Source organism: Lepus europaeus, chromosome 3 (assembly GCF_033115175.1).
Source record: "Lepus europaeus isolate LE1 chromosome 3, mLepTim1.pri, whole genome shotgun sequence".
NCBI classification, from domain to species: Eukaryota; Metazoa; Chordata; class Mammalia; order Lagomorpha; family Leporidae; genus Lepus; species Lepus europaeus.
In genome coordinates, this window is record NC_084829.1 from 94,473,798 (window position 1) to 94,496,160 (window position 22,363).

Here is a 22,363-nt window from a genome sequence, read left to right on the forward strand (position 1 = left end):
AGTTCATAACGCCTTCCGAAGGAGTCTGCTTGTTTCCAGCCTCTCTCCTTGCCAAACTTGAGTCCCTAGAGCATCGTTATCTTTCCCAGGGAAGTGAACCGCTGTTTATTGAGGACCTCACAGTGCTGAGTGTTTCGCTAGGACTAATGCATACTCAGCAAAGTAACTCATTAAAGCAGGTGGGTATTATTTTTCATTTGTGGATGGAGAAATTTAAATTCAGAACTAGGATGTTAGTCTGGTTTGGAAAGTTCCACTTGAGGACCATCCAAGTGCATTATTTCACCTATAGAAATCGTTAGCCTCGTCTTCATGGCCTGGCCTGTTCCTCTCCAGCCTCATCTTTGGGTACAGTGCCTTTCCTGCTCTCCTGGATCCAGACCCGAAGACAGATCTTTTGTCTTAGAAGATAAGGTAGTGGAGCTCCTCAGAGGCAGGCAGAGCCTTTCGGTACCCATCATATTGCACCAGGAGGCAGGAGCAGGGAAATCACATACATGCACACACCGTTCTCCTTTGTTGATGTCCCTAAGAGGCCATAAGACTAAGGATCGAAGATTAAGGATCGCTAATACTGGCTTCTGCACTTTGTGTTGTATCCCCTGAAAGTGATGCTTTAGGAGCCACGTGTGATTTGCTGAAGGTGTCTTTTATTGTGGCTAGCTTTCAAAAAAGGAAACATTTTGTACCACCTGTTCCAAATCCCACTTCCTATTGTTAAATTAACAAGGGTTCTTTCTGTCCACAAAGTATCACATCCTTTATGATGATATGCAACTTAAATTTATTAATAAAAAAGAATCACCATGTAGACTTTTCAAATGAAAATCACCAAAGTGGTGAATACTCAAATTCCCATGATAGAAATATGTTTCCAGTACCTATTTCTGGGCAGCAGGTGGCAGTGTGAATCCATCAGAATTCAGTAGGTAATTTAAAGCAAGAATCGGAAAAAAATGAAAAGAAAAATTATTTATTTTGCTACATATTAGTCTTCTGACCTAATCAGTAAAAAAGTCATTATTCACACCACACTGGGCAATATGCATTGTAATTTTTAACAAATAATAGGAAACTGTTAATGTGTTCACAGGAAATACAGTTTTGTCTTGGGCTGCTGTGGTCATTTATCACTGCACTTTGTGAAATCACTCATTTGTTCTAATTTGAATGTAAATGACTCTAAGGTTTTACAAATAAGGTGACAGACTCACATAAATGTAATTGCAGGGTTCATCTCCCTCTTTTTATATATCACTCATTAGGTTATGAATTAAATACATCGTATTAAACCAGGGGCATGTCCAATGATGATATTGTAATGGCAAATTACTCTATGCTATTAGAGGTGTATTTTTTATTCATGGACATTAATTTGTCATTAAGCGGCATTAGTTTAGCACTTTTATGTGAAAGACGTGACCTGCAAGAGGAGACGTGCTGTGGAGATGTGAGAGCAAAGGGAGGCCAGGGCTATAGGTAGAGCATTTTGTCACTGTAGGGAAAATAGGGTGAGGGCAGGGGGCTGTTTTGTTTTGTTTTCTGCTTTTACAAGCATAAAAGATCATTTCCCCAGATGGAGGGCGCTGTTCTGTTTACAGTGTGCATGTTGGGATCATCAAGCAAAGCAAAGCCCAAATTCTTACTACTAATCCTTCAGAAGCCAAGGGAATAGGAGAGAGGGAGCAGTTTTCCACTCCAGCCGTCCTGGTCTGTGAGGGAGACTCATTCCCCCTCCTGTCTCCTTTGCTTTTACACTCAGTGGGCTATAGTGAAAATTGGTCATTTTCTTTCTTCAGCGAAGGTACAAAGGTTTAAAGAGTGTTATTCTCTCACAACAGTGATAAGGAGAATTCTGGGTGATTTTCTTCCTTTTTTTCATAATTGGCAATTTTACTATATTTTTATTTTTTTGTTTGCTAAGAAAATAGTTTTTGAGTATTCAGCTTTGGAAAGTCCTGGATCCTTGAAATACTTTCACCAAGGCTGCAGGTGTATGAGTGCTGCTTGTGCACCATCCTGTGCCTGGTTTAATGAGGTTGGAAAATGCATTCCAGGGCAATAGATCTGTAGGTCAGGGATTGCACCTTACACAGACTTTATATCTTACCCCCTTCAACACACAAATACACACACACACACACACACTTGCTGCACATCCCTGGAGCTTAGTAGGCATTCAGGGAACAAAAGGTGCCTCCATTCTGTCATTTTTCTCTGCTTTTAAACTATTGAAATCTTATATTATGCTAGGAAAATCATTAGCACCCTTCTGTTAGTTTTAACCAATGAGTGCATTTTTTTAAAGTTGGAAATACTTTATATAGGGGTTGAATTTAACTGAGGGACTCAGATATTTTGCAGTATTATAACAGATTACCATTTTTAAGCTAAGTAATGCAACAATGACTTATCGGAGGTCATCTCTTCTAACCAATGTATTATTGTTATTATGTTAATTATTAAATTAATGGTATTGCCTAAAAACATAATATATAGTGAATGTTCTAGATGGAATAATTTATCTGCGAGGCTGAGAAGAAGTTATAACTCATGCTCATTTTTCTCCAACACTGAGCCTTTTTTCTAAGTTACAGAAGACAAATGATTACGCTAACATATATATTTAATAAGCCCATAGTCAAATACACTCACTGCCTGCAGTTCCACAGTCCACTAGAGCTAATGCTCCTGTGTTGGAAGAAAGTTAAACATTTGGAAAGTATATTAAAAATTGTTTATTCTTTTTTGTTGTTTTTAATCAGAGAAAATGATCAGAAAGGGTGCAAAATATATCAGACCTATTAAATCTTAGCCAGCCACTAATTATTTGTTTTAATTAAGAGTATTTGCTGTCAAGGTTTGGATAATGCAGAATATCATATTTGCCAAATAATATTCATATTTGGCTCTGAAAACCATCATAAGCTCTTTGGTAGTCATTTTAAAGTCCCAATTAATTTTTTCATATGCTATTATTTTGGCTTTTATTCCCCAAGTCCGCACCAAAGGATGCCAGTCAGTGACAGCCCAGAGGCATGCTGACTGACTGGCTCCAGAGTCATCTGGCATTTTAGTTGCTATGTGGATAATCTTGGGTTGACTGTACCTTCTTTGTGAGGTTTTTGTTTTGTTGTTTTGTTTTGAAGATAGGCCTGATATCCCTTTTTTAAGTTTATATATTTATTTTTATTTACTTGAAAGGCAGAGCAAGCGAGAGAAAGAGAAAGAAAGAGAGAGAGAGAGACATCATCAATCCTCTGGTTCATTCCCCAAATACCTTTAAGAGTCTGGACTAGTCCAAGCCAAAGGTGGGAATTAAGAACTCCATGCGGGTCTCCCACGTTGGTGACAGAGACCCAAGTACTTGACCTGTCATCTGCTACCTCCAAGTGCACATTAGCAGGAAGCTGGATGGGAAGCAGTGATGGGACTGCAACCCAGGACACTGCTTTGGGCTGTAGGCAGTGCAAGCAGCAGTTTGTGAGTTTTTAGAAAGAGGAAAGAAATCATGAAGTATTTTCTGAAATTGGAAATTTCTATTCATAGCAAACTATTGTTAGCTAGGCAATTTAAAAAATCACTTTTCAGCCTGGATTTTTCATCTCCAAAATAAAATGTTTGCAATGTTTTGTTAGTGCTAGAGTTCAGAATCAATAAACAATGCAAATATCAATCTCACTTAACTCTATTGTAAATACCTGGAAATTAGGAGAGGCTAAAATAAAACTGATGTTTCCTTTAGGATATTCCTTCTCCCACCCACCTTCCACCTGCAAATGTTTCTAGTTGTAAAAAATGTTTGCCCTCTTCTCTGAGACTAAATCCCCTTTTAGCTCCTTATTCCATCAGATACTTCCTGTGTTTCCACTGTGGGTTCAGTTTCCACTGGTACCTTCTTCCTAGTTTAAAAAGAAGGTCAGCAAGATGTAAGAAGTTCTTTTTCTTGGGTCTGGCATTGTGGCACAGTAGGTTAAATGCTGCCTGTGACGCTAGCATCCCATATGAGTGCAGAGCCCTAGCTGCTCTACTTCCAATCCAGCTTCCTGCCAAAGCAGCCTGCAAGACAGCAAGTGATGGCCCAAGGTCTTAGGTCCCTACCACCTGTATAGGAGACCTGGATGGAGTTCCTGTCTCCTGGCTTTTGCCTGGCCCTACCCTGGCTGTTGCAGCCATTTGGGGAGTAAACCAGCAGATGAAAGATTCTCTCTCGCGCGCTCTCTCTCTCTCTCATTCTGCTTTTCAAATAAATAAATTAATCTTAAAAACTTATTCTTTCTCTGTCATCACCACAGCCCTTCCTTGCCTTCACTACCCACCTGATTGATGTCAGCACTTCCTATCTTTCTATCCATTCTTCAGCCCTGTCACACTCAGTTTTCTGCCTTCATTCCCCAACTGCTATTCCAACAAAGGTCACCAAAGTCTTCTAACTGTCAAATGCAGCAGGGCCTTTTGTTGTCTTAATGTGGCCCCTCTGTAGCATTTTGATGGCTAGTGTCTCCTTTCCCCAAACTATCTCCTGGTTCTCTTCCTGCTTCTTTTCAGTTTCTTTCCAAGTCCTTGTTCCATTGGCTCCTTGACTATACCTTGGGGCTATCCCTTGACTCTGTGCAGGTGCTCAGGCACTCTTCTCTTCTGCTCACTACCACTCTATCTGCAGGGGGTTAACATGTACTGCTCCCTCTCCTGAGCTCCAGCCCTGTGTGTTCAGCCAGTATTCCCATCTGATATCCCATGTGAATTTCAAATTTGCTCTCACCCAGTCCCACAAACCTTCTTTACCTGCCCATCTTTGTTAAGGGACCATCATCCTTTTTAGTCACCTAAACCAGAAACCTTAGTATCTTACACTCTTGCATGACTTCATGAATTCTACTAAGTTTTATTGGGTTAGCCTTTAAAATAGTTCTCAAACATACCGCCTTCTCTTTCTACTCATAGTCATTGACATCAAACAAATATACATATCCTACAATAACTCAACTCTGCTCCCTGCCTATAGTTTGAATCTAATCAATATTGTACAGTTTAAATTGGTTGTCTGACCTACAAAACAATGTATTTCTCTGAAATCCCAGTTAGCTCCCCATTTCCTGCTTGCAGACCAATTTCCAGTCCTGTCCTTTCTCTTTCATGTCTTCCTAATGTATCTTTTTCTTAACTGCACCCCAAGAATGTCATGTTTTATCATCTCCATCAACTGCCTAGTCAGTACTTCCTCTTGGATATTCCAGAGGCACGTGACCTGAGTGTGAACTCAACTCAGAATCTCCTAGAATGTTCCATCTCCTTATGTCCTACCTAACCTGTCACCAAGAGCTTTCAACTCTATCCCATTGCTCTGTAAATGTTTCTCATTCCGTCTTCATTATCACTGTCTTAATTCAGATCCTTTGTTACTTCTTACCTGTACTAAAGAAGCTTCCTGCCAACTGATGAACCTGTCTTCACTCTTGCCCTGCCCAGTAGTGCCGCCTCCAAAATTATGTTTGATTGATTTTGCAAGTTTTTTAATCTATGAAAAATTCTGTTTGATTGATTAGAAAAAAATAACAACCTGATCATGTCACATTCTTGTGAAATCATTCAATATTCAGCAGTTGGTTCACCACAGCCGTCAGGATAAGGCTCATTCCTCTTAATTTGGCACACAACACGTGTTTTTATTATGAAACTTCCTTTCTGTTTAGCCTGTTCTTGTTAACAATTTACTTTCCACATGCTATGCCATAGTCATTGAGAACTGCGCGCATTTCCCTGTACCTAAACTTCTTCATATGAAGCCTCCTTCTCCATGATTATTTTTCCCTTACTTTGTCATCTTCTGAGTTGCTATTTAATGTTCAAGTACTTGCCTCACATACTTTCTCCTCTTCCAGAATTGTCTGATCAGTACCCCCAGCTGCAGCTGGATTTCCTTCCTCTTCCCTAATTATGGGCAGTCCTGGGAGGTTGATCGCACCTCATTCTTTGTGTGGATTTATTTATCTGCCCATGATAGGAGTCCATGTCCCAAAGTTGTGTGACTTTGGGCAGTTACTTAGCTTCTTTGCCCCACACACCTCATCTGTGAAATACAGATATGATCTGTATCTCTATATACAAGAGATAGCCTCAGGGCCATTGAAAGATTCAATGAGATGGTGTATGCAAAGTATCTTACAACAGCAGGCACTCTAGAAACCAGAGCCAATATAATGGGCTGCTTCACTTTTGCTAATGTGTTCAGTTGGCCTTGGTAAATTTTGAAACATCGTTTTTGTGATACTTGGTGATTGGGGCCGGAATTATTAGTTCTTGGCAACAGCCGTGTCTCTGTGCTTCCTCCCGATGAGATTTCCAGCTTATAGAGACTTTCCCAAGGAACAATATAAAATTATTCATGAGCCTTGAATATTATGCATACAATTGATTATGAAAATGTACCAGTAACCTAATTGTAGCATTCCTCTGTTATACAGCACAAATATATTTAAATAGGTTTTCCAAAACACCAAGAATTAGAGCATGCTGGAATTTTTTCCATTGTATTTTTTGAATTGCCACTAATAAGTTGCTTTTATGTACTCAAACTGTATCATGTGCCTATTTATATTAGCATATAAAAATATAATTAAAAGCAATGTACATACATATTTACATGTTTATATACAAAAATATCCATATCTCTTTATATGTGTATGTATGTATATCTATTTACATATATATTATAAAAATATCTGGACTTATTTTATCATGAATAATCTGCCCTGCATTGTCGATGAATTTGTCATTTTTTTCTCCTGTAACTATTGGATTTTATCCTAGTAACTCTAAGATAGTGTCAAGAAAACTCATAATGGCTTTTTATAGATGATAAGCTTTTTTCTCTAGACTATTAAAGATTTGGCTTTTCTTTTTTTGTTGGTTTGTTTGAACTATTCCGAAAGGATGGTCTCTCACCACATATCGACACCAGTGCCCGTTATGTAACTCTCTCAACTCCTGGAGCACAGTCCTTTCCTGCAGCACTAGGTTGAGTAGTAACACAATACCTTGTATATAACTAAGTTGAAATTCAAATAGGAGACAGGTGGAATCACAACTGGGTATGGTGCTTTGGATATTAATGGCTTGGCTCAGCAGTGGAATTTCTCAAGCTGTATACACTTTTTTGTCTTAATTATGCATTCATTAAAAGCTTTTATACCCAACAGAATAAAGTAAATATTTTTTGATCTCCATAGTGTGCTCCCAGACTGTAGATTTGCACAGCAGGATCTTGATAATCTGAATAAATTGTATTTCCCCAAGGAGTTTATCTTTCAAATAAGGTCATAAAGAAATTCAGCTCCCCCATCCTTAGATTTCTCTGTGTGTCTTTTCTACTATGAGTAATATAGAGCTTGGGAACTAGAGTACATTATAAAAACACATACTTTCTTGTGGTCCAGTTAAATGTCTCAGTCCGTTCTCTCTGCTTATCTCTGCTAAAGTATTTTTTAAGTACAAAAGAAATGAATGATTTTACATGGCAACTATCATTTTGGTGGATGCTATAGAAAAACAAGTCTGTATTAACATTCAGTGTTTTTTTGTCTGGTCCCCCAGTCCGTGGATAAAATTAATTGCATATACAAAGCTATAGTTTAAGCACTGTTGACAGCATTTTTTAAATGGAATAAATGGGACAGGCATTTGGCATGGTGGCTAAGATCTGGCTTGGGGTGCCTGCACTGCATTCTGTAATATCTCGGTTCAAGCCCTGGCTCTGCTCCTAATTTCAGTTTCCTGCTCATATATACCCTGGGAGGCAGAAGATGATGGCTCAGGTACTTGGGTTCCTGTCACCTACATGGGATACCAGGATTGAGTTCCAGGCTCCCGGCTTCAGGCTGGCCCAGTCTAGACTGTTGTGGGCATTTGGGGAGTGAGCCAGCCGATAGCTGATTCTCTCTCTCTCTTTCCCGTTCAAATATAAATAAATAAATAATTTAAAAATAAGTAATCATGATCACTGTTATATGTTGAGCATCTATTATGTGGAAGGCGCTTTACATATATTCTGGAATCCTTATCACAGATCTGGAATGCATTATCATTCTCTTTATTTTTAGATGAAGGAACTAGCCTTGGAGAAGTTAAATACTTGCAGAGGCCTTCCAGATGGGTTAGCTTCAAATCATTTACTTTTCCTGCAACTCTAATGCCAAAGAGGGTCCCAGTGCCTTACACCCAAAGGATAAGTGAAGGAGACAGGGAAGGAGACACAGTGAAGGAAACAGAGAAAATATAAAATGATGAGCCTGAATAAATATGCACAATCAGTTAAACTTATCATTTTTCTTGGACAAAAAGAATAAGATGGCAGTACACCTTATATTGAATGATAGCCTAAAAAGAACACACTCATACACTTGTGAAATTCTTAGGCAATAGCTTTTTCTCTCTTTCTGTGCTGCCACATTTATCTCCAGTGTAGCTAACATTCTAGGCATATCCTTTTATTTAATTATTGAAATACTACAATATCTAATAAATTATTTACACTTAAAATATTTAAATATTTCTAGAGGAGCAGGATTATGTTTTATTGCACACTAAGAAATAAAAGCAATAAAAGTTGAATTTTTAAAGATCTGATTTTTTTTTCTTGCCTACCCACTGTCCATCAATCAAAACTTTCCAAGTAGCCACTGTGTGAAGACAGAAAGATCTGAAGAAGTGAAGGTGCCACCTGCACCTTTATGCACAGCTGGGGACTCAAGGGTCAAGCAGACTATGCAAGTAGTTAGTGCGGTGACAGTCAGAAGATGGAACAGTCCTTCAAGCTGCAGTGGCTCCCTTTTTGAGGAGGCAGAATCTGATCTGGGTTGTACCCAGGAGGGGAAGAGGATTTCTATTACAGAACTTCCTCTTTCTTACAAGCTTTTCAGTCTGTTGAATCAAACAGAGTCTTTAGATGCTTCAGAAATAATAACTGTTTGGGACAAAAGAGTCTGTATATTTTCCTTCTGGTCTAAAGGAAAAGATGAGAATTCATTTCCATTTGATACTGTTTATATATTTTTGGCAAGTAGTATGGAGATTTATATTTTTGTGACCATCACTAAATACCCAGAGAGGGAAGAGGGGGGAGAAAACAAACATGTGGACAGTCGGAAGACACAAGATTCACTATGCTAGCCAGGCCACGGGTATCTGATCCACAAGAAGCCTTGTACCATGTTTACCAGCTCGATGAAAAACCTGACACCTACTCAGCATCATCAAAGAATTCCTTAACTTCAGATCAAATACTTGAGAGTACTTCATCAGATAATTGTGGGAGATCTGTTCACTTTGCCCAGTTGTAATGCCATACCTACAACCAAGCTATCCATTCTTTTTCTGATGTGTAGTCATAGATGTGTCCCATATCTTGTTTGGTTTTTTTCTTTCATAATCCAACAACGGTTTTTCAGTTATAATTTAATATAAAGGGGCATTATGATTGACATGGTACAGGAGGCAAAAAGCATAAGATGCACAAACCTGCCTTTTACCTCAGATAGTCTTTGACGTTGGATGGTTTGACCTAATGATTTTTCAAATTGGTACAAGAGTGATACATATTCAATAAAAACTGTACTACAAAAATTTGAATTTTCATCTCTTTCCAAGCTAGTGATCGTGTGGTACCATACTGTTTCTCAATGCTAGATAGCAGTGATGAACTGCAACTCATAGCCAGCCACCCAATCATGAGTAGACAGCCTATACTCTACAGTGTTCTGTGTTAAGCTGTGATGCTCAGTAGATTAAATGATTACAGTATTTTCAGCTTAAGAGGGATTTGTCAGGAGGTAACCTCACCATAACTCATTGAGCATCTGTGGTTTACTAGGAACATTTCTAGTAGTTGGAAGATAAGCTCTATGCATAGCTATTGGGCACGTGATGAAAGACACATAGTGGGAAGCATTAGATTCAGTCCATAACAAAAGATCTCACACTTAATATAGCCTCTTTGGCACTTGATCCCTATAAGCAGCGGATACATCATTTTTATTTTACTTTGATAATACTGCTAAAATGCAAACCATTCTAATTTTTATACAGAATTGGTTTATCAGGCTATTTGGAATAATTTTAGGAGCAGTTTTAAAAAAGAAGCTTTCTTGACTTTCATAGCAAGGGTGACATTGAGGAGTCCTCAAAATGTGATGTATTGTCAACATTTTATGTGACAACTTCCAATTTCCTGTGTGCTATAACATGATGAGTACAGAAACTATCATGTTTCCTGGCCATCTTTATCTGTAGTGTTGATATTTAGCAATTGAGGTGCCATTTTGAAGTGAAATTATGTAAATGAATGGTATTACTAATTGAAAATAAAAGACTGGGGTTGGCTTTGTGGCATAGCAGCTTAAGCCTCTTCCTGCAACACTAGCATCCCTTATGGGTGCCAGTTCAAGACCCAGTTCTTTTATTTATTTGTTTGTTTGAAAGTCAGTTACACAGAGAGAGAAGAAGAGGCAGAGAGAGGTCTTCCATCCTCTGGCTGGTTCACTCCCCAGTGGCTGGAACTGTGCCGATCCAAAACCAGCCAGGATCTTCTTTCTGGTCTCCCATGTGTGTGCAGGGGCCCAAGGACTTGGGCCATCTTCTGCTGCTTTCCTAGGCCATAGCAGAGAGCTGGATTGGAAGTGGAGCAGCTGGGACTTGAACCGGCACCCATATAGGATGTAGGCAGCAGGTGGTGGCTTTATCCACTACGCCATAGTGCCAGCCCCAGCAGCTGTTCCACATCTGATCCAGCTCCCTGCTAATGCACCTGGGAAAACAGCAAAGGATGACTCAAATGTTTGAGCCCCTGCACCCACGTGGGAGACTCTGAAGAAGCTCCAGGCTCCTGGCTTCGGCCTGGCCCAGCTCTGGTTGTTGCGGCCATTTGGAGAGTGAACCAGCAGGTGAAAAATCTCTCTCTCTGTCTCTCTTCCTCCCTCCCTCCCTCTTCCTTCTCCTCCTCCTCCTCTTCCTCCTCTCTCTTTGGCTCTGCCTTTCAAATAAAAATAAATAAATAAATCTTAAAAAGAAAGTGGAGGAGTTAAAGAAGGGACCATAATTATTTGGTTGAAACAGAGCACTGTTAAAGTAGTCATATCTGTTAAGTGTTATGACCCAGAAAAATCTTGAATCCTGTTCATTTTGGGGTAGGGAGTGCTCTGCCATCCTCTGGCTCATTCTCCAAATGCCTGCAACTACTGGGGATGGGGCTGGCTGAAGCTGGGGACAGGAACCCAATCCAGACCTCTCATATGAGTGGCGTAAACCTAATTACTTGAACTATTACTGTGGCCTCCCAGGGTCTAGATTAGTAGGAAGTGCAACATAGAAGCTTGAGCTTTAATATAAGTGAGCTAATTTGGTCATCTTAGGGAAATTTTAGGAAATCAAAATGATATTTTTCTTATTTTAACCTTCAGAAAATTTTAATATTATTTTCAACACAGGCCATAGGCATCCAAGTTGATAATATATATTGTTGATGTTTATTTTTCCTTTAAAAATAGTGACATTCTCAGAAGTATGAAAGGAAACAAGAGAAACAGGTGTGACTAAGGCTGTATTTGCACAAGTATTGTTAGTATTAAGGCAAAGGATCTCTATCAGATTTCTGAATTTTCTCAGTTTAATCAAGACTCCTAGATTTGATGCAGAGAGTTTGTGGGGCAGATATTGAAGATAGTCTCTGATAGATGCAATCATATGATGACAAATATTTTGTGTTCTGCATAATTGCTGCTGCCCAGGTAAGGGTTAAACTGCAGTGCTGGTTGGGCAAAGAGTTATTGACAGGCCAGGGAGTCATGGATGGAACCATAACAAAGACTGGGTTTTAGAAACATGGACCACTGACTTTTTTGTTGTTGTTGTTAAGGGAAAGGGTTTATTGGGGGGACCCGACAGACCAGAGGGAAAGGGTGAAGAAGGAAAAGAGAGAGTAGGAGAGTGTAAGAGAGATCAAGAGAGAGAGCGAGCGAGAGATCAGGAGACAGAGAGAAAGAGCCATATCTTCAGGAACAGGTCCTTTTAAAACTTTGCCGGGGGGCAGGCAGGGAAGTAGGAGCAGTGAATCCCATTAGGATGGAGGTGGAGCTGACACCGGTGGTTGGGACATGTGGTCACCTGGCTTCCAGCAATGGTGGTGGGGGCTAGAGCCTAGGATAGTGATGGACCATTGACTTTCAGCTTATCTCCCCTTAGGCACATAAGACACATCTCTTGGCTGTGACCTACATAAGCTAGACTGGGTCATGTGCAGTGAATATGCAGGCCCTAACTAAAAGGCCACATGTTTTTCTATCATCCAAGGAAGTGTAGTAGAATGCAACTGAATCTGGGAGACATTACTGCATGAACAGACTTAAATCTAAATTGTCAAATAAGGAGCCAATATTATGACTCAGCAGGTTAAGCCTCTGCTTGCAACACTGGCATCTCATATTGAAGTGCCAGTTTGAGTCGTGTTTGCTTCAGTTCCAATCCAGCTCCCTGCTCATGTGCCTGGGAAGGCATTGGATGGTGGCCAAAGTGTTTGGGCCCCTACCACTGACATGGAGACCCAGATGCAGTTCTGCACTCTTGGCTTCAGCCTGGCCCAGACTTAGCTATTGCAACCATTTAGGGAGTAAACCAGCAGATGGAAGAATTTCTCTCTCTCTCTCTCTCTCTCTCTCTCTCTCTCTCTGTGTGTGTGTGTGTGTATGTCCCTCTCTGTCACTCTGCCTTTTGAATAAAATAAATATTTGAAAAGATAAATTATCAAATAACATACATTTGTACGAATTGGGGTCATTTATTTTGAATTCCTGCTTAAATGAGAGACAGCGTGGAGTCCCTTTGCCACTGATGAGTCCTGCAGCAGGCAGCACCATGGCAGAGACTCGCTGTTTTCTTGCTCCCGTCCTGGTTTGGGTAGACTGGTAGAAGAGGCCCACAATTAACCCTGGCCTTGAGCTGCCTTAACTCCTCCCACTCAGATCCTAACTCCTGATGGGTGCCTCCAATGTAATTGCATTGGAATATAACTCAAAATACAGCAGTATTTGCCTCTTGCATGCCTTTGTTTACCTACCATATTTAGTAGTTTTTCTGGGAATTAAGCATTTTAAGGATATAATTAGAGGAATAGGTCACACAGAAAGACTGAATTTGAGAAATATATATGTTTAAGAATTATTAAACTTGAAAAATAGCTGTTTATTCCAGAGCTAGTACGGTTCCAGGCTCACATTTTGTGGCTCTTCTTCTGTTATTTAACTTGCTATTCGAACCATAAGAAACAAATAGAAAGGGAAAGAGAAGCTAAATAGCCCTAAATCAAGGGAAAATAATGTTATTTAAAAATATTCCCCAAAGAACAACAATGTATGCACCATAATTCTGAATAGAAACTAAATTTCAAGAGAGAAGCAATGTGACAGAAATGAAACCTTTTTAGGAACAGAAGAGAAAGATTTTCTTTTACTCAAGAGAGTTTCTTGTTGCTGAGCTGTAACTTCCATTTGAAACCACTGCCTCTACCTGAGAACTTGGATTTTTAAGGCACAGAAGGTAAAAGACCTGAGACAATCTCATAATTAGGTCAAAGTATCACTTGAAATGGTATTTAAGATACTTTAATCTAAATAGTCAGTTGATAAAGGAAATAATTCCCTTGGATTGAGAAAGAAATTTTAGGTAGATTGAAATATTTTTCTCATAGAAAAATGATTATAAAGCATTTTCTCATTAACACTTTTAGCTCTTGTCATTATTATCAATGTTCCCTGTCAGAAAATTGAGTGGCCAATAGCTTTGCCTTCAGGCTTCTGTGTAAGAACGCCCAGTGGAAGGGAAGATGAGGAAGACCAATGAAGTATCGAAAATGGCCCAAAGTGGATGAGGCTCAAAATTGGGTAAGCATGTTGGAAAGACATAGGCTATTCTGTTTTTGCTTAAGTCTTTTTTGAAAAGATTTATTTATTTGAGAATCAGAATCACAAAAAGAGAGAGGAAGAGACAGAGAAAGAGGTCTTCCATTGCTGGTTCACTTCCCAAATGACTACAATGGCCAGAGCTAGGCTGATCCTAAACAAGGAGCTTCTTCTGGGTCTCCCAGATTGGTGTAGGGCCTCAAGCCCTTGAGCCATCTTCCACTGCTTTCCCAGGCCATTAGCAGGGAGCTGGATTGGAAGAGGAGCAGCCAGGACACGAACTGGCACCCATATGGAGTGCCAGCACTGCAGGCCGAGACTTAACCTGCTACTCCACAATGCTGGCCCCTGTTTTTGCTTAATTCTAAGCTATTAAGAAAGCTGATGGGCATTCTTTCATCAAACACAAGTGTTTTGAGCATTACTCCCTACTGGATACCACAGTCACATGAAATATAAAACATACTCCTGGCTACTCAGAGCTTAGATTTGGTGGAGTGAGAGAGAGCAATAATCACTGGGAGCTTACAGTGGCCAAGTGTTGTGCTAGAAAACTAGAGGGCAGGGTAGAAGCCCAAAGGAGGTAATGATCAATTTGATCTGAGCCATGGGGGTTTGAAAAGGTGAACCAGGTTCACTCATTCAGCAAGTGGGGCTTGCGTGGACCTGGCACTGCTTTAGGCACAGGGGATACACCGTGAAGAAAACAGGTCCTTCCTCCCATAGAGCTTATTGAGGCTTTAGAGAAGGAAACAGACACATTATCAACAAGCAGACAAGTAAGCACAGAGGATAATTACTGCTCGTGATGAGTGCTGAAAGCCTGTCACAGTAATGTAAACTCGAGTGACATGGAGAGGAATGTTCAGACAGCAATGGAGTCATGGCTGCTCCCCCACAAGAATTCTGTACATGCTGCTTCCTCTGTTTGGAACATTCTCCCTGCAATCCCACCTCTGTCCTGTTTAAAATGTTATGGTATACAGTCCTGCAGACTTTTTTTTTTTTTTTTTTTTGACAGATAGAGTTAGACAGTGAGAGAGAGAGAGAGAGAGAGAGAGAGAGAGGTCTTCCTTCCGTTGGTTCACTCCCCAAATGGCTGCTATGGCTGGCGCGCTGCGCCGATCCAAAGCCAGGAGCCAGGTGCTTCCTCCTGGTCTTCCATGCGGGTGCAGGGGCCCAAGCAATTGGGCCATCCTCCACTGCCTTCCCGGGCCACAGCAGAGAGCGGGACTGGAAGAGAAGCAGCCAGGACCAGAACCCGGCGCCCATATGGGATGCCGGCGCCGCAGGTGGAGGATTAGCCTAGTGAGCCACGGCACCGGCCCAGACTTACTTCTAAGGGTACAGCCAAAAACTTGTCATGGGACTCCAATCCCATTAAAATTTGTGGTAAAAATGTCTTCTTAATTGTTAAAGTAATCATATTAAATGTTAAAGTCAACATATGGATAGGTTTAAGTATAAAAGTGATCATATAAATAACATCAAGTGCCTGGTAATGATAATAGAATTAAAAAAGGAACAAATGTCTGACATGAGAAGCAGTCCACACAGCAGACTCCTAGAATGACATTTGCTGTAAATAACAGACCTCAGAATCAACCCTTAAGGCTTCCTGATCTGGCTCAAAGGCCTATGAGAGCATTTCAGGCATGGAAAACCAAGCAAAAAATATCCTACACGGAGGATTTCTGTGTAGACCTCAGTGGAAAGAAGGGGCCGTCAAGGAAGGATGTACTTTTCTCTGAAGGGAAGAGAGAACTTCTTTGCTTCTGGCCGTGTCCAAATACTGATGGAGTCTGTGGTCACAAGGCTTCCATAGCCTTGGCAGCCCATGGCAAGAGCCTCAGATGATCACTGACGTCATAAATAAAAGTGTTACTTGTTAAAGGAACAACAGAGGTCTCTGTGCACTTACCCCCCATATAGGACCTCCGCCTTAATGAGTTGTACTATGAGAATTAACTGCAGAACTTGTTCTTAAACTGTACTCTATGTGTTGTGTGTGTGTGGGGGTGGATGGGTGGGCGCAAACTGTTGAAATCTGTACTTAACATAGAATTGGTCCTCTGTATATAAAACTAAACTAAAAATGAACCATAATGAAGAAGGGGATGGGAGAGGGAGTGGGAAGTGGGATGGGAGTTGGGGCGGGAGGGTGGGTAAAGGGGAAAGAACCACTATATTCCTAAAGCTGTACCTATGAAGTGTTTTTCAGGAAAGCCTTCACTAAGTCTCCACTCTAGGTCATATCTCCTTCATGGGCATTTAGAGTCCTATATTCTATCATTTGTGACTTCTACCTTGCTTATAATTTTCCATTTATTTGTAAGTTGTTTGGATTTGTGGCTCTCTTTTTCAGTAGTTTACACACCCCACAAGGCTTAGGGCTCACCTAGATTGGTTCATTGTATTGCTGGTGCCTGCTGTGGTTCTGGTGTGTGATGTGAATTTGTAGGTGGTTGTCATGGTTGAAGCCAAGCCAGAGTGCATGGGGTTGCTGCCTTGTGGGATGAGGAGGTCAGTAGGGTCCAGGTCATGGAAGAATGTACAATGTTACTGAGTTTGCACTATTTCCCATAAGCAAATGGGAGCCTGTTAATGAGTTTTAAACACATGATCAGATTTAAAACATCATCAGGTTCGTGTAGAAAGAGAGGATTGTGAAATTGATGCTGGAGGCAGTAATGGTAATTTAGTACACTGTAATAGGAAGTATAGACTGGAGATGATGAGGGACAGAACAAGAAATGCTAAGGAGAAAGAACGAATGGACTTGGTAATTGATTCAACATAAGAGAGGAAGATGGGCCAGCTTTCAAGTTCCTGGGGTGTGAGGTTGGATGTGGCCTTTCTCCTAGCGAGGGCATATGGGAAAAGCTGCAGGTTCACATAAAATAAACTTAATTTGCACAGGTTGAATTCAGTATGGATGTGGAATGTCCAGGAGAAGATGTGTTCTTAGAAGCAGTTGGGAAAATGTGTTCTTAGAAGCAGTTGGGAAAATGAATTCAGATCTTGGGAAAAAGACTCATGTTAGTGATTTAGATGCAGGGGATATTAACATACAATTAATTTACAGCTCAATTCCATGATTTTTACTTTGGCCACCCTCATTTCTGTGACTTCACCATGTATCTGAAGAGATCACTTTCTTCATTGTGAACTCATTGCATCAGTGATGAGTTAGGGCTTATGGATACCAGACAACAATGCTCAAATATATCTCACTGTTCTTGCCACCTTCCCTTCAATCTACTATATATTTTCCATGTGCGGAGCTGTGATAGTATTCCTACATTGCCTCCATAACAACCCTGTGAGTTGGCTGAGTTTTCCATTTTCTTCATGGGGAATAGTGGAGGTTCAGTAATTGACCTAGGGTCCTGACCAATGATCAGAGATAGAGTTGAGCCAGGTCCACCTGACTCCATGGGCCTTGCTCTTCTCCACCAAGCTGCATCTGAGTACCTGTGGCAGCTTATGATTTGTTCTGCTGTGATGCCATTATTCTTTCTCTTTATTTGACATATAAAAGGCTTCTTATTTAAAAGTCTAGAAATATATATACAAAAACATTAATAGTGATTATCTCTGCATGGTGAAATTATGAATGATTTTTGTTTTCTTTTTCTTACTTTGTATGTCCTGAATTTTATGGACTGAACATTTATTACTTTTTATAACCTGAAACATAATGGCACTCTTTCTAAAACAGCAATGATTTTTTTTTCCTATCCAGAGTAATATAGGTAGGCATTTAATGCAATTTAACCATTGCTTCCCACTTCCCCCATCACATTAATGGAAACCCTTAAAAGCAGCATTGTTGGAGCTTAGTTTGCTTACACATGGTCTTAACCATTGGATAAAACATCATGTTTTTTGCTTAAAGCTCCCAGAGCCCCTTTGCCCCAGATTGGAGTGTGTGCTATGGCATTCTGGCCTGAGAGAGGGCAGGTTTCCCCCAGCCGCCTTGAATCCTCACTTTAACCCTAGTTTAACTACTGAGGTACAAGCTAAGCACAAGAAGGTGAAAGGAAATCTCTGACACATCCAGAAAGCACTAGAAATTTGGCAAATTCTGTTTCTAAGCACAAGAGAGGAGAAATAGACTAGGGAAGGGAACATATTTACCTTCTAACCCTTGCATACCAACATGTATCAGTTCTGTTCCTGTTTGCTGTTTTCAGTTAGCCATGGACATTTGTCCATTAAGCGTTCTCTGTTTTCCACTAGTAAACTGGATATGCTTTGTTAGATTGCATTTGAGGGGTATATAAGATTATGTGTTTAAGAAATGAAAATATTTCAAGACTATGGTAGAAGACATTAAATAATTACCTTCAAATGAAACACAGCAGGAAAAAAAACACCACTTTAAAAATTCTTTGTAAAAGTAATTTAATTATGTGATTTCCCATAGCTCTGAGTTGAACCACTTTTAAGTTATACTTCTAACTGGAAGAAATTCAGTATCTCCATATAAGGATATAAAGGTGAATAATAAACAATGCTGTATTACCCCCACATAATCCAGCTCACCCTATAGTTGGATTCATTTTCTTGGCAGGTGAACAAATGGGAGAAAAGGTTTTCCCCTATCTTAGTGCCCATCCACCTCTTACTTTGCAGAGCCTGGTTGTTCTGGCTTCTGTTGATGGCCATTTCTGTGTGCTGTGCTGCTCGGCACTCTGTAGGCATGCAGCTGGGATAGTTGAAAGGCTAACTCAGACTTCTCAGGGACTGCAGAGTAATTTTATTTTATTTTATTATTTATTTGAAAGTCCGAGTTACACAGCAAAGGAGAAGCGGGGGTGGGGGGGGGAGAGGGAGGAGGAGAGGGACGTCTTCCGTCCTTTGGTTCACTCCCCAACTGGCCACAATGGCTGGAGCTGCGCCAATCCAAAGCCAGGAGCCAGGATTTTCTTCAAGGTCTCCCATGTGGGTGCAGGAGCCAAGGACTTGGACCATCTTCCACTGCTTTCCCAGGCCATAGCAGAGAGCTGGATTGGAAGTGGAGCAGCCGAGTCTCAAACTGGTGCCCATATGGGATGCTGGCACTGCAGGCAGTGGCTTTACCTGCTGTGCCACAGTGCTGGCCCCTGCAGATAATTTATTTGGATGCCAAAATCATACCCAGGGCTCTAGTGCTGTAAAACTTGGATAACAGTTACCAGAAATAACCTACTCATCATAAGGAGAGAGTCCTCTGAAGTTTGCAGTAGAAGTTCCGTGTGTAAGGATTATCCATTCTTAGCCCCCTGGGAAGACTTTGCCAACCATAAGAACCAAGATTTGGAGAACAAGTTTGTTATTTGAATTGGTGCTGGAATAAAAATCTTCAGTGTCGTTTTGATAAAATCTGCTGAATGGGAAGTCAGAATATTTTGATTGAATGGCTGTTTGTAGAGTCTTGGATCAGAGAGAGGAAAGGGACTTTAATGGCCATCTGTGATGAACTACATTTTAAAGATAAGCATTTATTCTTCTTCCAGTCATGTTGGCAAATAGACCTATTAAGAGCCAGAATCTTAACCTGATTCCTGAAGTCTTCTAGCTTGACTCCTACTAGGAATATGATTAAAGTATCATCTTCCACCAGAAGAACCAGCATCTAGAACCAACATTTTAGTCAAGTAGCCCTAGTAATAAAGCATCTGATAGTCTAATGGCTGCTTTATAATTTTTTAATTCATTTATTTATTTTTTTTAATTTTTGACAGGCAGAGTGGACAGTAGAGGGAGACAGAGAGAAAGGTCTTCCTTTTGCCGTTGGTTCACCCTCCAATGGCTGCTGCGGCTGGCGCGCTGCGGCTGGCGCGCTGCGGCCGGCGCACCGCGCTGATCCAAAGCCAGGAGCCAGGTGCTTCTCCTGGTCTCCCATGGGGTGCAGGGCCCAAGCACTTGGGCCATCCTCCACTGCACTCCCTGGCCACAGCAGAGAGCTGGCCTGGAAGAGGGGCAACCGGGACAGGATCGGTGCCCCGACCGGGACTAGAACCCGGTGTGCCGGCGCCGCAAGGTGGAGGATTAGCCTAGTGAGCCGTGGCGCCGGCCAATTCATTTATTTTTTAAATGTTAACTGATATATATAAATTGTACATTATTTATGGAGTACCATGTGATATTTTAATATGGGATATATTGTGTAATGTTGAAATCAGGGTAAACATATTATCAAACATTTATTATTTCTGTATGGGGAAAACTTCAAAATCCTTTCTTCTAGCTTTTTTTGTTCCCCAAATATACAGCACATTCTGATTATGTAAAAGTAGAGTCATCTAATGTGAACCCTTTAGTTCACTCCAGAGCTTTTTGCCTAGCCATTACTTAGTGCTACAATTTCTTGATATGCATTTTGTTATTTAGAATACTGCTTACTGTCCAAATGAAATACAATGGGAGTCACATATGTAATTTAAAATTTTCTAATAGCTACATTTTGAAAGTAACAGTTAATTTAATTATAATAAAATATTTAACCCAATATATCCAGGACATAAGTTCATCCAATATAAAAATTATTGAGTTTTTCCATTTTATTTTTCTTACTCTTTGCACTCAAGTGTATTTTACACCTATAGCACATACCATTTTATTAACCATGTTTCAGACACCCAATAGGTTCATGTGGCTAGTGACTATTGTGTTGGACAGCAAAGATGTAAAAATATTCACTTCTCAAATACCATGGAAGCATACACATTAGAAGAGAATAAAATGTTTTTAGGTGGAGACCTTAATACTCTTAAATAACTTAGAAAAGAGGGGAAGTATGTTGATATTATTTAAATAGATCAACAGTGAAATAGCTGTCTGATGGCATTCTGTATTCCTTAAGTTACTGGAGCATATTGATCACATACTAATAATCATGAATTAACATGGAAGGGTAACCAGGACATGGCCTATTCTAATTCTAGCAGAAATAGGCAAGTTTTCTGCGGACAAGTGTGTGTGTGTGTCCACTCTGGTTTTCACAGGGTTACAGTGACAGAGCCACAGCTTTCTGAAGGCGTTAGCGTCCAGCCCTTCCTCTGAGTTTGAGCTCTTGTAGAGACAGGTGAAACCCAACCCCAACCCCACCCTCTTTGTTGCCACAGAAACTCCTTGAAAAAGGGGGAATGAATGCTATTAGTATCTGAATAAGGCTGACCAAAAACAAAGAACAATTACAAATTATCCATCTTAGGTGGAGTCCTCAGAGAATTGTTAGGTCAGGAGGCTATTTTGTGAGGTTTCCTGAGACTTTACTGGTCAAATCTGTGTTTATATTTCATCAAGTCAGAATGAGTTGTTTTATTTACTTAAAGAAATACTTAGTTTGAAGTTATGGGAAAGAGTGAATTCGGTCTATCTTCACATGGAATTTGTCACCTAAACATGCATCCCACCTTACCTACCCTTATAGTATCTGTAGTAGAAAAAAAAGAAAGTTGTAAAATATGGTGAGGCTAGAAAAATCACTTGTGTTCATTGGCAGATGGTTTCTAAAGAGTTGCGAAATACCATTTCAGCTAGTGAAACCAGAAAGCCCTCACAATCCTTTCTTTAAATGCCTTTAAATGTGAGTGTTTTAAGAGGAGTAAGTGGGGACTGGTGCTGTGCCATAGTGGGCTAAGCCCTTGCGTCAGGCACTGGTAATCCCATATGGGTGTTGGTTCTCCTCCTGGCTACTCCTCTTCTGATCCAGCTCTGTGCTATGGCCTGGGAGAGCAGAAGATGGCCCAGTGCTTGGGTCCCTGCACCCACGTGGGAGACCCGGAAGAAGCTGCTTGCTTTGGATCCTCCCAGCTCCAGCCGGTTGTGGCCATTTGGGGAGTGAACCAGCAGACAGAAGACTTCTCAGTCTCTCTCTGAAATAAATAAATAAAATCTTCAAAAAAAAAAAAAAAAAAAGAGGAGTACGCGAAGAAAACTTGAATTCCAGAACACCAGTTCTCTGCCCACAACCTTGTAAGTGGGGTTTGTTGGCTTGCTTGCTTTTTTTCACACCAGCAGTCACATTTCTCCCACCCCTGTCTTGCCAACCTTTTTGAGTTCATCTGCGTTTCTTGCCTGCCTTTTCTTGGATTGATTTCTAAGCACTCTTTCTTCATTTTTATTTTTTTGGCACCCAGGAATTAAATAGCTTTAATTACTTGGATCTGTACAGACTCGCTGACCTCTTTAACCTCACTTTGCTGGAGAAGGCAGTGATCGATTTCTTGGTGAAACACCTCTCGGAACTCCTGAAGAGCCGACCAGAAGACGTCCTAATGCTGCCCTACTGCCTGCTGCAGGAGGTCCTGAAGAGTGACCGCCTGACCTCGCTGAGTGAAGAGCAGATCTGGCAGGTAAGGGCGCTCTGCTCCGCCGCCCCCACCCTTCCCGTCGGCACTGAAAAGGCGTGATGCGATTATGGAGGG

General features: G+C 40.7%; 1 protein-coding gene across 1 annotated transcript in view; it reads left to right on the forward strand.

Annotated features, from left to right (window-relative positions):
• The window catches only part of KLHL32 (kelch like family member 32), a 243,599-nt gene that overhangs the window by 158,606 nt on the left and 62,630 nt on the right, over positions 1-22,363 (forward strand). The window contains exon 6 of the mRNA XM_062187625.1: positions 22,076-22,291. Coding sequence (XP_062043609.1) covers positions 22,076-22,291 — 216 coding nt within the window. The remainder of the gene's footprint in view (positions 1-22,075; positions 22,292-22,363) is intronic.